At 50.4% G+C, this 13536-nt stretch overlaps 1 protein-coding gene across 1 annotated transcript; it reads left to right on the top strand.

Moving 5' to 3' along the window:
* Positions 1-562: 562 nt before the first annotated feature.
* On the top strand, positions 563-12934 carry RASSF2 (Ras association domain family member 2). The gene is made up of 11 exons (XM_080360394.1): positions 563-653; positions 4066-4145; positions 5308-5383; positions 5537-5688; positions 6828-6898; positions 8707-8858; positions 8935-9036; positions 10007-10058; positions 10964-11085; positions 11687-11784; positions 11998-12934. Exons 2-11 carry the CDS (start codon positions 4090-4092, stop codon positions 12065-12067), a joined length of 951 nt encoding a protein of 316 aa, XP_080216520.1. The 5' UTR covers positions 563-653; positions 4066-4089; the 3' UTR covers positions 12068-12934.
* The last annotated feature ends 602 nt before the right edge of the window (positions 12935-13536 follow it).

The following is a 13536-nucleotide window of genomic DNA, read 5'->3' as shown; positions in this document are numbered from 1 at the left end:
TCCTCATCCTCATCCGGCAGCCCCGGGGCGGAGCCGGAGCCCCCCCGGAGCCCCATCCGCGGTGAGTAGAAGGCAGAAGGCTGCGCCCACCCCCGGGGTGGGGTTTGAGGGGGGCAACCGGTCCCCACGCCACGGAGGTGTCACCACTGCACCCCACAGCATCCTCAGCATCACCCGCTCTTTCCGGGCTGGCTGCTCTCGCAGGCTGGTGCCACCAGCACCCACAGGTCCCCGTCACACCCCGGGGGGGACACCCACACCCGGGGGGACACCCATACCCAGGGGGACACCCACTAGCTCCTTCCCCATAGCCCACAAGAAGCCGTTGTTGGCCACCTGCTCTGCTTGGAGGGGTCTGCCCTGCTGAGTGTGGCCAGTGGGTCCCCTCACTTGTCCCCACTGAGCCAGCGCCCCGATGGCATCACCCATTGGGGGGTGATCCCTCTGCCACCGCTCAGCGCTCCCTCCTTTCCCCTTTGCAGGACGGGGCTGAACAATTGGGCTGGTGAACAATAGCAGGGCTGGAAAACAATGGAGCTGCCGCACCTCCGCGCTTAGGGAAGCCGGACGGACGCTCGGAAGAAATCCCGGCTCCAAAACTGCGCCTGGGCCAGAGCCACCACCGAGCGACGAAAAGGATCCGCTGTAACAGGGTGAGAGCGCTTGGTCGCGTCCCACCGCAGAGCAAAGCGGCTCCGAGAGGCTCTCGGTGCCTCCGAGGGAGGAATTGTCGCTTCTGGATGATTTGCTACCGATCGCGTGGGGATCGATGCGCTGTTGGGCTGGGTAAAAGGGTACAAACCCCTGGGCTGCAGCGTTTGTGCAGGAGGGAGCATCGCAGCCTCCCCGGGGAGCGGGATATTCCCACAATCCCTTGCACGGCCCCGGGGAAGCATCAGCTGCGTCCAAACCGCGTCCCCCACCCGAGCGGGGAGTTGCTGGAGCAGGGGGATGCTGGAGCGGCAGCGCAGATGCTGCTGGAGCATCCATGTGCTGGAAGAGGGGACCGAGAAAACAAACCACCCCTCAAAAAACCACTCCTTCCTTTGCAGGAGCGGGGAAGACAGCTTCCCGCTGAAAATAATGATTTTGGGGGGATTTTGTCCTGATTATTTTGTTGTATTTGAGCTGCGCATCTCCCCGGGAGCTCTGCAAAAGCAAGCGCTCATTCCCGCTCCATGGGAGGGGCTGTGAGCGTGGCCAGGCTCCCCCACACCACGGGGCACACGGGGCTGGTGGGACACGGGGCTTAGGAAGGTTATTTTTAAGAGAAAGGTTCAATCTGGGGTCTATGAAGCCTGGCAGTGACTGCGGGAGCTGCTGACAGCTCGTGTTGGAAGGCAGACAGGGCTGAAATCCTCCTGCCACGTGTGCAGGGGGAATCAGTTTGATCTGCTGTTGTTTTTTAAAAGAAAAGCGTTTTGCAAGATAAGCAGCAAAAGCTCAGCCCGTGCCGGGCGCGGAGGAAACACGTCAGCGCCCAGCGGGGAAACTGAGGCACGGGGGGGTGCCGGGAAATGGAGATAACACTGAGCTGTTGAGGTTGAGCAACCCATTGGGCAATTTGCACGTGTCCAGCCCTTGCGTTTGGGTGATTTCCAGCCTTTTGCCAAAGCCCTGGTAGAGAATTAGGGGGGTGATGGCAGCTGGTGTCTGTTTGGGGATCCCCAGGCGGCTGCCGCTCCGTCCCACCCACAGCCCGGCGCTCTCGAAACCCAAAAAAGGAAGAATTTGCCCCTTTCTTTGCCTGCTCGGAAGGGGATGTGATGACGGAGGCGAAGGTGGCAGCGCCGGGGCGGTAAACAGGAAACTGTGCTCCTCAGCACAGGGGATGAACCTGCATCTCAGGGCTCCCCGACACCCCAAAATGAGCTGCTTTTTGGCTGTAATTCACCCCGACATCCCATTCAAGGGAACCGCCAGGGATTTGGCTTCTCCCCTCTGCATCCCCACGATGCTGTGGAGCAAAACCCTCTGGTACCTAAAGCTTCAGCCACTGGAGGGAGGGTTTTCAACCACTTTTGTATTTTGTGCAATATTTTAGCATTGGCCAAGCAGCCGTGTCACTCCATCCCGCCCCCACCGCCTTCATGGTGATGTCCCCAAGCTTCTTCAGCCGCTTTCAGGGGACACACACAAGCGAGAAGCTTGTTCTACCATCCCCATATCTGCTTGTGCGGGCTCAGTAACCCCCGAATTCATCAAGCCGCTGCAAAATCCTTCCCCAATATCATTCTTAAGGGATAAATAGGATTATTATCACTATTTTCCACGCTGTGGGAGGATGGATGTGGCCGCGGGAGGAGCGTCGATGCCGAGCTTCGCCGGGATGCTCGCGCGGCTCCTCAGGAAACCCAAACCTTTGTCAGCTTTTCCGTTGGGACGTGTGATTCTTTTCGGTGGCCGGTTTCTCTTCTGCTTTCTCCAAGCAGCTCCAGGGGCTGCGTCGCCTTCCTGCCCTTCCCTTCAGCTTTTGCAAGTGGTTTAGTTGCTAAAATACATCCCGATGTGCGCGGGGGTTGCCGCTGTGCTGAGGTTTTTAGGAGCTGCGTCCTTCCTCCGACACAGTTTTTAACGCGCGGCCTTGGTTGAGTCATTTATCTGCCCGGGTGTTGTTGCAGGAGGGATTATTTTTTTGCAGGAAAATGGGTTTGTTTCCCAAGGGGCTGGGAGGAAGCACATGGTGATGTGGAAGAAAACAGCAGTCTGTGCATTAAATGTTATTTTCTTGCCTCTTTCTGGGCAAGAGACCCTGGGAAAATGAGCGTTCCTCTCGATTTGCTTTGCACAAACACCCGAGGAAAAGCCTGACACGAGAAGCCCTTTATTGTCACTCAAAACCCCCAACATTGCTCTCCAAGGTCTGATTTCCAAAGCGCTGCGACCCCGAGGGCTTTGCCCTAAATCTCATCTTCATTCCACTTCGTCACATCCAAAAATCACCCTCGTGCTCTGAGCGCCCAAGGTGGGATATTTTGGAGGGGGTTTCCAAGCGTTTGCATGAAAGCGATGGATGTTTTGGCACAAAAATTCAATCAGCATCGTAAAAAATAGTTAAAGGAACAGGCCCTTGTGAAATTCAGCCTGTGTGTCCGCTGGGTCGGGACGGCACAAGGAAGCATCAGGCCGGATTCAGAGCTACGTGTCTTCATAAAACTACAGGAATAAATGGAAAGAAGAGCAAATCCTGCTCATAACTCTCCCACCTCCAGGTCTGGCATTACAGAATCACGCAGAACCCCAGGATGTCAGGGGATGGAAGGGACCTGGAAAGCTCATCCAGTGCAATCCCCCCATGGAGCAGGAACACCCAGATGAGGTTACACAGGAAGGTGTCCAGGCGGGTTGGAATGTCTGCACAGAAGGAGACTCCACAACCCCCCTGGGCAGCCTGGGCCAGGCTCTGACACCCTCACCACGAACAAGTTTCTTCTCACATTTAAGTGGAACCTCCTGTGTTCCAGTTTGAACCCATTACCCCTTGTCCTGTCACTGGTTGTCACCAGAAGAGCCTGGCTCCATCCTCCTGACACTCCCCCTTTAGATATCTGGAAACATGAATGAGTCCCCCCTCAGTGTCCTCTTGTCCAGCTCCAGAGCCCCAGCTCCCTCAGCCTTTCCTCACACGGGAGATGCTCCACTCCCTTCAGCATCTTTGTTGCCCTGCGCTGGACTCTCTGCAGCAGTTCCCTGTCCTGCTGGAACTGAGGGGCCACAGCTGGACACAAGATTCCAGGTGTGGTCTCCCCAGGGCAGAGCAGAGGGGCAGGAGAACCTCTCGGGACAGCCCGTGGATGCTCGAAATGCAAATGTCAGCGTAACGTATCTCCGCCAGTATTAAATTTTCAGTGAGTTTACGCCGCTTCTTTCCCTTATCTGATTTTCCCTCCTTCCCCATCACTTTTCCCAGAGGAACCGCCGCACATTTTCCCCAGGGGCTTTTCCCAAGAGCTCTTCCAAATCCAAACGGAGTTGATTTATCTCCTCGTTATCCAGGGGATGCGATAACGGGGCGGTTCACGCCGATGGGTTTATACTTTGCTCTCCTCCCTCTTTGCGGTTCAGCTCCCATGAAAGACGAGCGGGAGGATGGATTACGGCTGCGAGTACCTGGTTCCCTGCGGGAAAGACAAATTCATCGCCAAGTAAGAGGCTCGGATGGAAATTCAGTCGGTGCTGGGAGCTGGGGGGTTATTTGCAATATTCCCAGGGGTTTTTCCACCTTTAAGATGGGAGGAGGGGAGTGTTTTAAACTGGATTTGGACAGAAAGAGGCGTTTTGGGGCAAGAAACATCCATTTCCTTTTAAAAATAAACCCAAAGTTGTTGATGGGATTTTCGAAATGTTTTTCTTAGGAGCGTGACCAAATGCTCTATGAACTTTCATAGAACGTACATTCTGCTGGATTAGTAATTGCTCTTTTCTGCTTTGCTAAAGGAAGCGAAAGGATTTAAAGGCTCTTTTAGAGGAGACAAAACTGATGTGTGATAGTTTTTCCACCCTTTATCTCATAAACCCAAATCCTCCCAATTTGTGCTTCTTTATACCAGTCTGATGCTGCCAAGCATCCTTAAACTCATCACAATTAATTGGCAGCTTAATGAATCAATACCAGAGGCATCGCTTCCCCGGGATTCAGAGCTGTGATGAGCCAGCCTGGGTTTCTTATTTTTATTATTTTATGATTATGATCTATATTTTTATTATTCATTTGCAACCGGAGCAAGGCTCAACCTTTTCATTTAAAACTCGAGATCAGGGTTTGGAGGGACGAGCCACCGCAATAAACCCACCCGTGATAACTTGTGACTCCAGCGTGACCGCAGTGCTTGTGTGCTCCAAAAATGCCCTTATTTTCCAGCCTTGTGACCGATTCCACCAAGGTTTGGTGGCTTTTTTAATGTGCTTTTTGCACAGTTTATAGAGGGGACGGTTGCAGGGGAGCTTGTCCCCCCCTACACGTGGTTGCAAAGGGTGGAACCCCAGTAAACATCCTCGACAAGGGAAATGGGTGCAGGGGAGCTTGTCCCCCCTACACATGGTTGCAAAGGGTGGAACCTCCTCAACAAGGGAGGGTCTAGAGGCATCAAAAGACCCAGATTTGCCCCAAATTAAGCTGGTTTGGGTCTCCCAGCAGCGTAGAAGGTTCATTGCCCTGGGAAGTGATATCTGTTTTTTCCCAGATCTCCCAATATTTCACCCCGGCCAGCTCAGGGGTCACCACGCTGGGTACCAAACAGCACCTGCAACATCCCCCCCTTGCTTGTCTGCATCTCTTCTCAGCATATTTTCCATTATTTCTTCCAGAAATGAGCTGCTTTTACACTTGAAGACCTACAACATCTACTATGAAGGGCAAAATTTACAACTGCGGCACCGGGAGGTAAAAAAACCCCTCAGGGCAAGCACACAACTTAGGGCAAAAAAACAAGGAAACTGGGTTGGATTTTGCTTTGGGGGGGTCCAAAAAAAAACCCCAATTCGATATTTACAGTAATTTGTATTTTGGCTAATTAGCTGCCCATGTTCTGCGCAGGAGGAAGGCGAACTCATCGTGGAGGGGCTGCTGAACATCTCGTGGGGTTTGCGGCGCCCCATCCGGCTGCAGATGCAGGATGACAACCAGCGCATCCGCCCCCCGCCCTCCTCCTCCTCCTGGCACTCGGGCTGCAACCTGGGAGCCCACGGGTGAGTGGGGGCAAGAGAAGAGACACCCCCCCCCAAATAACCCACCCAGCATCTGCTGGGTTGCAACCCCAGCTACCTTCTCTGCAAAGAAGGTGGAAAACCTCGAGGAAGCCAAGGCTGAAATAAAGGAGCTTGGTTTCACTTTGCAAGGAGCACCCCCATCATTTTGTAAAGACCCTCTGTTTTGTAAAGACCCCCAACCTTTTGCAAAATCTCCCCCTTTTGCAAAATCTCCCCCTTTTGCAAAAACCTCCCCCTTTTGCAAAGGCCCCCCCCGTTGCAAAGACCCCCCTTTTGCAAAACTCCCCCTTTTGCAAAGACGCCCCCTTTTGCAAAGACCGCCCCCTTTTGCAAAGACCTCCCCCTTTTGCAAAGACCCTGTTACAAAAACCTCCCCCTTTTGCAAAGACCCCCGTTTTGCAAAACCTCCCCTTTTGCAAAAACCTCCCCCTTTTGCAAAGACCCCCCTTTTGCAAAACCTACCCTTTTGCAAAGACCCCCCTTTTTGCAAAGACCCCCTTTTTGCAAAGACCCCCCCTTTCGCAAAACCTCCCCCTTTTTGCAAAGACCCCCCTTCTGCGAAGACCCCCTCTTTTTGCAAAACTCCCCCTTTGTGCACAGACCTCTCCCTTTTTGCAACCGCTTCTTTCCACAATCCTCCCCTTTATGCACAACCTCCCCTTTTGCAAAGACACCCCCCCCCCCCATTTTGCCAAAATCCCTTCTTTTGCAAAGATGCACCCTTTTGCCATACCCTCCCTTTTTGTGAAGACACCCCCTCTTTAGCAACCTCCCCCTTTTACAAATCCCCCTTTTACAAATAACTCCCTCTTTTGCGTAGACCCCTCGTTTTGCAAAGACCCCTTTGCTTGCAATAAGCTCCTTCCCAAACCAAGCCTGGGTTTAACACCAGTTTAACGCTGCATGTTGCTCTGGGCCCAATAATTCCAGTTCCCAGTGGGACCCTGGGCTGGAGCTTCATCCTCAAGAGCTCAAGAGCAGTGAGAACATGGGTTGCCCTGGCCCTGGGTGGGTCTCCATGGTTTTTCCATGTTTATTTAGACATCAGCAAAGGGAAAAAAGGGGCATTTCAGCTTTTCTTGCACAGGTTGTATGTTAGTTTAATTTCTGATCCCCAGGTCGGTGCTCAAGCCCAGCACCTTGCCGGACATCCAGGTTACGGATGCAGATGCTCCAAACACGGATGCAGGTGAGTGGGACTCAGATCCCGTGGGATTTGGGAGCAGCTGCTTCGTGCTCCAGTTTTGAGAAAATATAAAAGAGGCACTTTTTTCCCCTCTAGAAATCAGCGTCCCCACCTTCCTCCAGCTCACTTAAAGCCATTTCCAGTATATTCCCAATAGTTATTTAGTTATAGTTATTTAATTCCATTTAATTCTCAGGGAAAGGGTTGTGGTGGGGAAGCAGAACTTGGAAGGAAATATGGAATGGACCAAAAACCCTGTGGGATCGGAGGGAAAAGGATGTCGGTGCTTCCCCTTCCCAGCGGCTCCGTTTTTAGGGCAGAAGAATAGGTGGGAAGTGCTGTTACCATGGGGAAGGCGACATTTCTGCAAAGCTTTTTTCCCCCGTCGCTGGTTTTTGCAGCGCTCGTCAGTCCCGGCGCTTCGTTAACCCCTTGTTCTGCGGCAATAAATGGGACACGAGCTGCGATTCCCGCGGGAAAAGCGGCTCTGTGCGTTGTGCTCGTTCCATCAGGGCATCTCAGAGATGTTCCTGGGGCTTTTTTTAATGCTTTTATGGAAATACACCCTTGGACAGACAAAAAACAGCTCGTCCTTTCACCTCCTTGATATTCATCCCCTTCCCAGCTTTGGGAAGAACGGAGCACTTGTAAAACTCCTTGATCATGAAACCTTGATCCTCCACCTTTTCCCCTTTCTCCTTTTAATCCCTCCCATGTTTCACGTATTTTTTTCCCCTTCTACTCAAAAATAAGACAGGGGCTTATATTAATTTTTACTCCAAAAGATGCGTTAGGGCTTATTTTCAGGGGATGTCTTATTTTTCCATGAACAGCGATCCACATTTATTCTTGAACAAAAAGAAATCAACATTTATTCAAATATAGTCATGTCATCACATTCTGGAACATCATTGTAACTCTCCAAACCCTTGCTGCATTCTATTGCCAATCAATTTCACTTTTTACATGTTGCCTGTGCGCTATTTAATTGACTTGTTAAAAATGAACAGTAACTAGGGCTTATTTTTACAGTAGGGCTTATATTTGGAGCAGCCTCAAAAAGCCTGAAAAATCTTGCTAGCGCTTATTTTTGGGGTAGAACTTATTTTGGGGGTAGGGCTTATTTTGGGGGTAGGGCTTATTTTGGGGGAATCACGGTAATCAAAGCTTGCCCAGGCAATATCTGCAACTCATCGTGCCTTAGAAATCATTCCAGCCGGCCGTGTGACGTTCATCCCCTGCCAGCGCATAAGAAAGGAGGCTTTGATTGTATTTTATCACCCAAAGCCTATAAGAATCAGCGCAAAACTGGTGTCTGCGCCTCCTTGTGAGTGCTTAGTCACCAGCATGCAGCTGCAACCAGAAATATTTTGCCTTGCTGCCGACATGCTTGGAATTAAAACATCCCAATTCAAGCCCGAGAGGTTCATTAAAAATGGATGAAGAAGGAGTTTCTAATAATCTGGACCCCCGGGCAGTTTTCACGCAGAGATGTGAAGCACCTGGCCCTGTTTGGTTGTTCTCATTAAAGGGGAAAATAATTAAATGATGGAAAAAGAGATGAGATGCTCAAGTCCATGGGGGAAAAGGTTTTATCCAGGTAGCAGCCTGGATTGATATTAATTCTGAGTTAGTAACCTCCAGCTGGGGGAGAGTAAACCAGTGGGTTTAAACTGGTGGGTTAATCTCTCCGGTGAAGTTTACTGGAGTTTATTTTGGGGTGGGGATTTCTGCGTCCATGGGGGGACCCCAAAAGGGATTTTGTAGGTGGATGGGGGTTCTCGCTCGCCCTAAACCGGGTTTATTTCCAGCCGCCAAGTCGCAGGCGGAGGAGACGCCGCAGCTGATGCGGACGCGGAGCGACGTGGGGGTTCGGCGGCGCGGCAGCTCCCGCACCCCCGGCGAGCAGCGCCGCATCCGCCGCCACCGCTTCTCCATCAACGGCCACTTCTACAACCACAAGGTGAGCCCCAAACCCCCCAAACCGCTCCCCACGGATGGGCGTTTACGTGGATTGACGTGGACTTTACGCCCCATAGACGTCGGTGTTCACGCCGGCGTACGGCTCCGTCACCAACGTCCGGATCAACAGCACCATGACGACCCCCCAGGTCCTCAAACTGCTGCTCAATAAATTCAAGGTACGTTAAATATCCCCCTCCCTGGGTTGCGCTTTTATATCCCTGGGATATTTGGGAAAATATAATACAGCCTTTTTTTTTCTCTAGAAATTAGTATCCCCATCTTGCCATTACTTAAAGGTTACTCAAAGCCATTGCCAATATGTTTTTTGTTACTAAAGGGTTACTTAGAGCCATGACCAATCTATTTTGTGTTATTAAAGGGTTACTTAGAGCCATTTCCAATATACTTTTTGTTACTAAATGGTTACTTAGAGCCATTTCCAATCTATTTTTTGCTACTAAGGGGTTACTTAGAGCCATGACCAATCTATTTTTTGTTACTTAAAGCCATTTAGCATTTAGATGAGGTTCTTAGGGACATGGTTTAGTACTAGATATAGTTGATGGTTGGACTCCATGATCCTGAGGGTCTCTTCCAACTGAAGTGATTCTACGATTCATTTCCAATATACTTTTTGTTGCTTAGTCATTCCAATGTATTTTTGTTACTCAAAGCCATTGCCAATCTATTTTTTGTTACTAAAGGGTTACTTAGAGCCATTTCCAATCTATTTTGTGTTACTAAAGGGTTACTTAGGGCCATTTCCAATATACTTTTTGTTACTTAAAGCCATTTAGCATTTAGACAAGGTTCTTGGGGACATGGTTTAGTACTAGATTTAGTACTAAATCTAAGAGATCCTGAGGGTCTCTTCCAACTGAAATTATTCTATGATTCATTTCCAATATATTTTCTGTTACTTAAAGCCGTCCAATATATTTTTGTTACTTAAAGCCATTCCAATATATTTTTGTTACTCAAAGCCATTTCCAATCTATTTTTTGTTACTTAAAGCCGCTTCCAATATATTTCTTATCCCATGGATATAAAATACAACAGCGGAGCGAAATAACAGGGTTTTTTAATTACTGGGAAAGCCGAGGGTAGAAACATGGATGTTTAATAGTGATTTATGTCTCGGTTCAGATTGAAAACTCAGCGGAGGAGTTTGCGCTCTACATCGTCCACACCAGCGGAGGTGAGTCTGCAAATCAATCCAACCCGGTGCAGCCGGCAGGTTGGTTATGGCACAGCTGGCGGGTTGGTTATGGCACAGCTGGCGGGTTGGATGCAGCACAGCTGGTGGGTTGGATACGGCACAGTCAGTGGGTTGGTTATGGCACAGATGGCTGGTTGGATACAGCACAGCTGGTGGGTTGGTTATGGCGCAGCCGGTGGGTTGGTTATGGCACAGCTGGTGGGTTGGTTATGGCACAGATGGCTGGTTGGATATGGCACAGTCAGTGGGTTGGTTATGGCACAGATGGCTGGTTGGATACAGCACAGCTGGTGGGTTGGTTATGGTGCAGCCGGTGGGTTGGTTATGGCACAGCTGGTGGGTTGATTATGGCACAGCTGGTGGGTTGATTATGGCACAGCTGGCGGGTTGGTTATGGCATAGCTGGTGGGTTGGTTATGGTGCAGCCAACGGGTTGGTTATGGCACAGCTGGTGGGTTGGTTATGGCGCAGCTGGCAGGTTAGTTACGGCGCAGCTGGCAGGTTGGTTATGGTGCAGCTGGCGGATTGGTTACGGCATAGTTGGTGGGTTGGTTATGGCGCAGCCGGCGGGTTGGTTACGGCATAGTTGGTGGGTTGGTTATGGTGCAGCCAGTGGGTTGGTTACGGCATAGTTGGTGGGTTGGTTATAGTGCAGCCGGCGGGTTGGTTATGGCTCAGCTGGCGGGTTGGTTATGGTGCAGCCGGCAGGTTGGTTATGACACAGCCGGCGGGTTGGTCGCGGCACAGCTGGTGGGTTGGATATGGCACAGCCGATGGGTTGGTTACGGCGCAACTGGCAGGTTGGTTATGGCGCAGCCAGCGAGTTGGTTACGGCGCAGCCCAGTTGTGGCCGAGCTGAACACCGATGTTTTTGGCGTCCGCAGAGAAGCAGAAGCTGCGAGCCAGCGATTACCCCCTGATCGCCCGCATCCTGCAAGGCCCCTGCGAGCAGGTCTCCAAGGTTTTCCTCATGGAGAAGGACCAGGTGGAAGAAATCACCTACGACGTGAGTTCAGCGCCGCAGGTTGCTCATGGCTTTGGGGTGCAGGGGGACGTCTTCGTTCTGGGGATGCAGGAATTGCTTTGTTTTACTCATGGGGGAAACCCTATTTCTGTGCTCAAAGAGCATCTTTGAGCTGCAACCGAGAGCAAACGCCGCCCAGCCCTATTTCACCATCCCAAAGCTGATTGCAGAACAGCGATGGCTGCACATCTTTTGGCATCATTGGTATGTTCTGCTGCCATCTGCTGGATCCCTCCTACCCCAGCCCTGCTTTGCTTTTTAATCCAAGCCCAGACGAAGTGTTTTCAGGGTTGATTTGGCGCTCGGTGGCACATCAGGGCGCTCTGTATGAGGGAGCCAAGTCTTGCAGTGGGTAAAATGTCAAATAATCCTTTGATGACTTTTTTCCCAGTAATTAGCACTTGTTTGCTGCTGTTCGTGCCGTGGGAATGTGGTTTCTTTTAGGGATTTTTGCAAAAGTTGGGGGGATTCTTGATTTTCCTGGTTATATCTGGGGAAAGGATGCTGCGAACTCGCCTTCAGCCTCACGGGGTTGGTGCATCGCTCTCTTCATCACCCTCTTCATCGTTTCTCTCCCGCTCAGGTCGCTCAGTACATCAAATTTGAGATGCCCGTCCTCAGGAGCTTCATCCAGAAGCTGGAGGAAGAGGAGGATCGCGAAGTGAAGAAGCTAATGCGCAAGTACGGCGGGTTTGGCGGCATCGGGGTGGAGATGCCAAGAGTCAAAGACATTTTTGTGGGGTTATTTTGCTGCCGAAAACTCATTTGCGCAGCCTTGCATCCCCGATACATTCAGGGGGTTTGCATTATGCCAGAATTTTCTCGGCAATTTGGGTTAAAAGCCCAGCTTGATGCTGCAAAACATCCCATTTTCCGTGTTCTTTGCCTCTCCAGATACTCCGTCCTCCGGCTGATGATCGAGCAGAGGCTGGAGGAGATTTCCGAAGGTCCCACAGCGATGTGAAACGTTTTGCCAGCTCCGGGTTATGTTGCACAAAGAGCCGTTTTCCCGCAGGACGCGCCAGATCGAACCCCAAACCCCCGTCTTGCCAGGAGTCCATCGGGATTGCTCTGGCTTGGTGCCTTCGGCATCCTCCGGAGTCTTCATCCGTGCAGCATCCTTGGGGGCTCCTTTGCTGCAAATGGGGTTTTTCCCCACCAGACTCTGGCCGGTGGAAACTTTGGCCGAAACCTCAAATCCCTGGAAATAACAGGGGCTGATAAAAGCAACAAAATAGGAAATCCAGGGGCCGAGTGAGGGCTGCGAGTGTTTGAGAACGAGAATTTAGGCTCAGGTTGAAGATGGTGCCGCATGTGGCTCCCGGCGAAGGACCCGCCGCTCGGTGGCAAGAGAGCACAAATAATCCCTCTTTTCTTTTTAAAAGAAGCTCATTCCTATCGCAATAATTCGCAGGTGACGGGAAGCTTTTGTAAATTAAAAGGGTCTGCTGAGAATTAGGGTTTTTTAAACATATTTGCTGCCGGTAGCAAACCTGGGGACTGACAACCGCATTTACAACAGGGGAGTAAATTGCTTTTCCCCACCTTGTTCCCTTAACCTGCATCTGGTTGCATAACCCCCTGCTCCCCCGCTTTCTAATTTGCACTAATTTTAGGGATTTTTGTAAAAGAAACCATGATGTCAAAGCTCTCTGGTAGCCGTAACATGCCAAATAGCGCCAACACATTGTCCTGGCCAAACCAGGACCACGACTGGCTCCGTTATCACCATCACACCTGGATAAACCTCTTTCCTCGCGGGCTAAACCAGCAATATCACTTTTATACCTCGATGTGAACTAAAACTCTTTTTCCATTGATTTTTTGAAATGTATCTTTCTAATTTTTTTTTAATTTCGATGGTACCTTTTCCACCTTTAACGCGTTAGGGAGAGTGTTGTACAGCGAGAAAAGCTTTTAATGTATTTGAAGGATGACTGTGGTTGATTAACAAGAAAACAAAATATGTAGCAACTTAATACAGAATGAAAACACCGGAGTTAGAGCCTGTTTTATTTAAAATAAAGCACTTTCCAGACAGAAATGCTGCTGAAATGGGCTTTGTGTGAGGGAGAGGAATAAAATCAACCCGGCAGGAAAGATTCCCAAGGAGAAAAGATCTGTCCTGCAGTTTTGGAGAATCATGTTTAAATCACTGGAGGGTTCTTGAGGAATATTGGGCTGTTGTCGTGCTTATCCAGCCCTTAGAGATTATTTACCCCACAAAATGTGGTCAGCGGACTTGATCCTCTGGATATTTCCCTTCCAGAAGGTAAAACTCACCTCTAGAAGGAAACCTCGGCATTGCTGGAAAAATTTAATGAAATAGAACAAGAAAAAGTGTAGAGTCTTGATCTGGGCAGGAACAATGCCAGGTTCCAGTATAAGTTGGGGAATGACCTATTAGAGAGCAGCATAGGGGAAAGGGACCTG

The sequence above is a fragment of the Nesoenas mayeri genome (assembly GCF_963082525.1).
Source record: "Nesoenas mayeri genome assembly, chromosome: 27".
NCBI classification, from domain to species: domain Eukaryota; kingdom Metazoa; phylum Chordata; class Aves; order Columbiformes; family Columbidae; genus Nesoenas; species Nesoenas mayeri.
This window is presented reverse-complemented; position numbering and strand designations above follow the sequence as displayed.

Coding starts and splice junctions, on each gene's coding strand:
- RASSF2 (XM_080360394.1), top strand. CDS start 4,090: ATGGATTACGGCTGCGAGTACCTGGTTCCCTGCGGGAAAGACAAATTC. Junction 6,899..8,706: donor TGCTCCAAACACGGATGCAG/GTGAGTGGGACT, acceptor GTTTATTTCCAG/CCGCCAAGTCGCAGGCGGAG. Junction 11,086..11,686: donor TGGAAGAAATCACCTACGAC/GTGAGTTCAGCG, acceptor TCTCCCGCTCAG/GTCGCTCAGTACATCAAATT.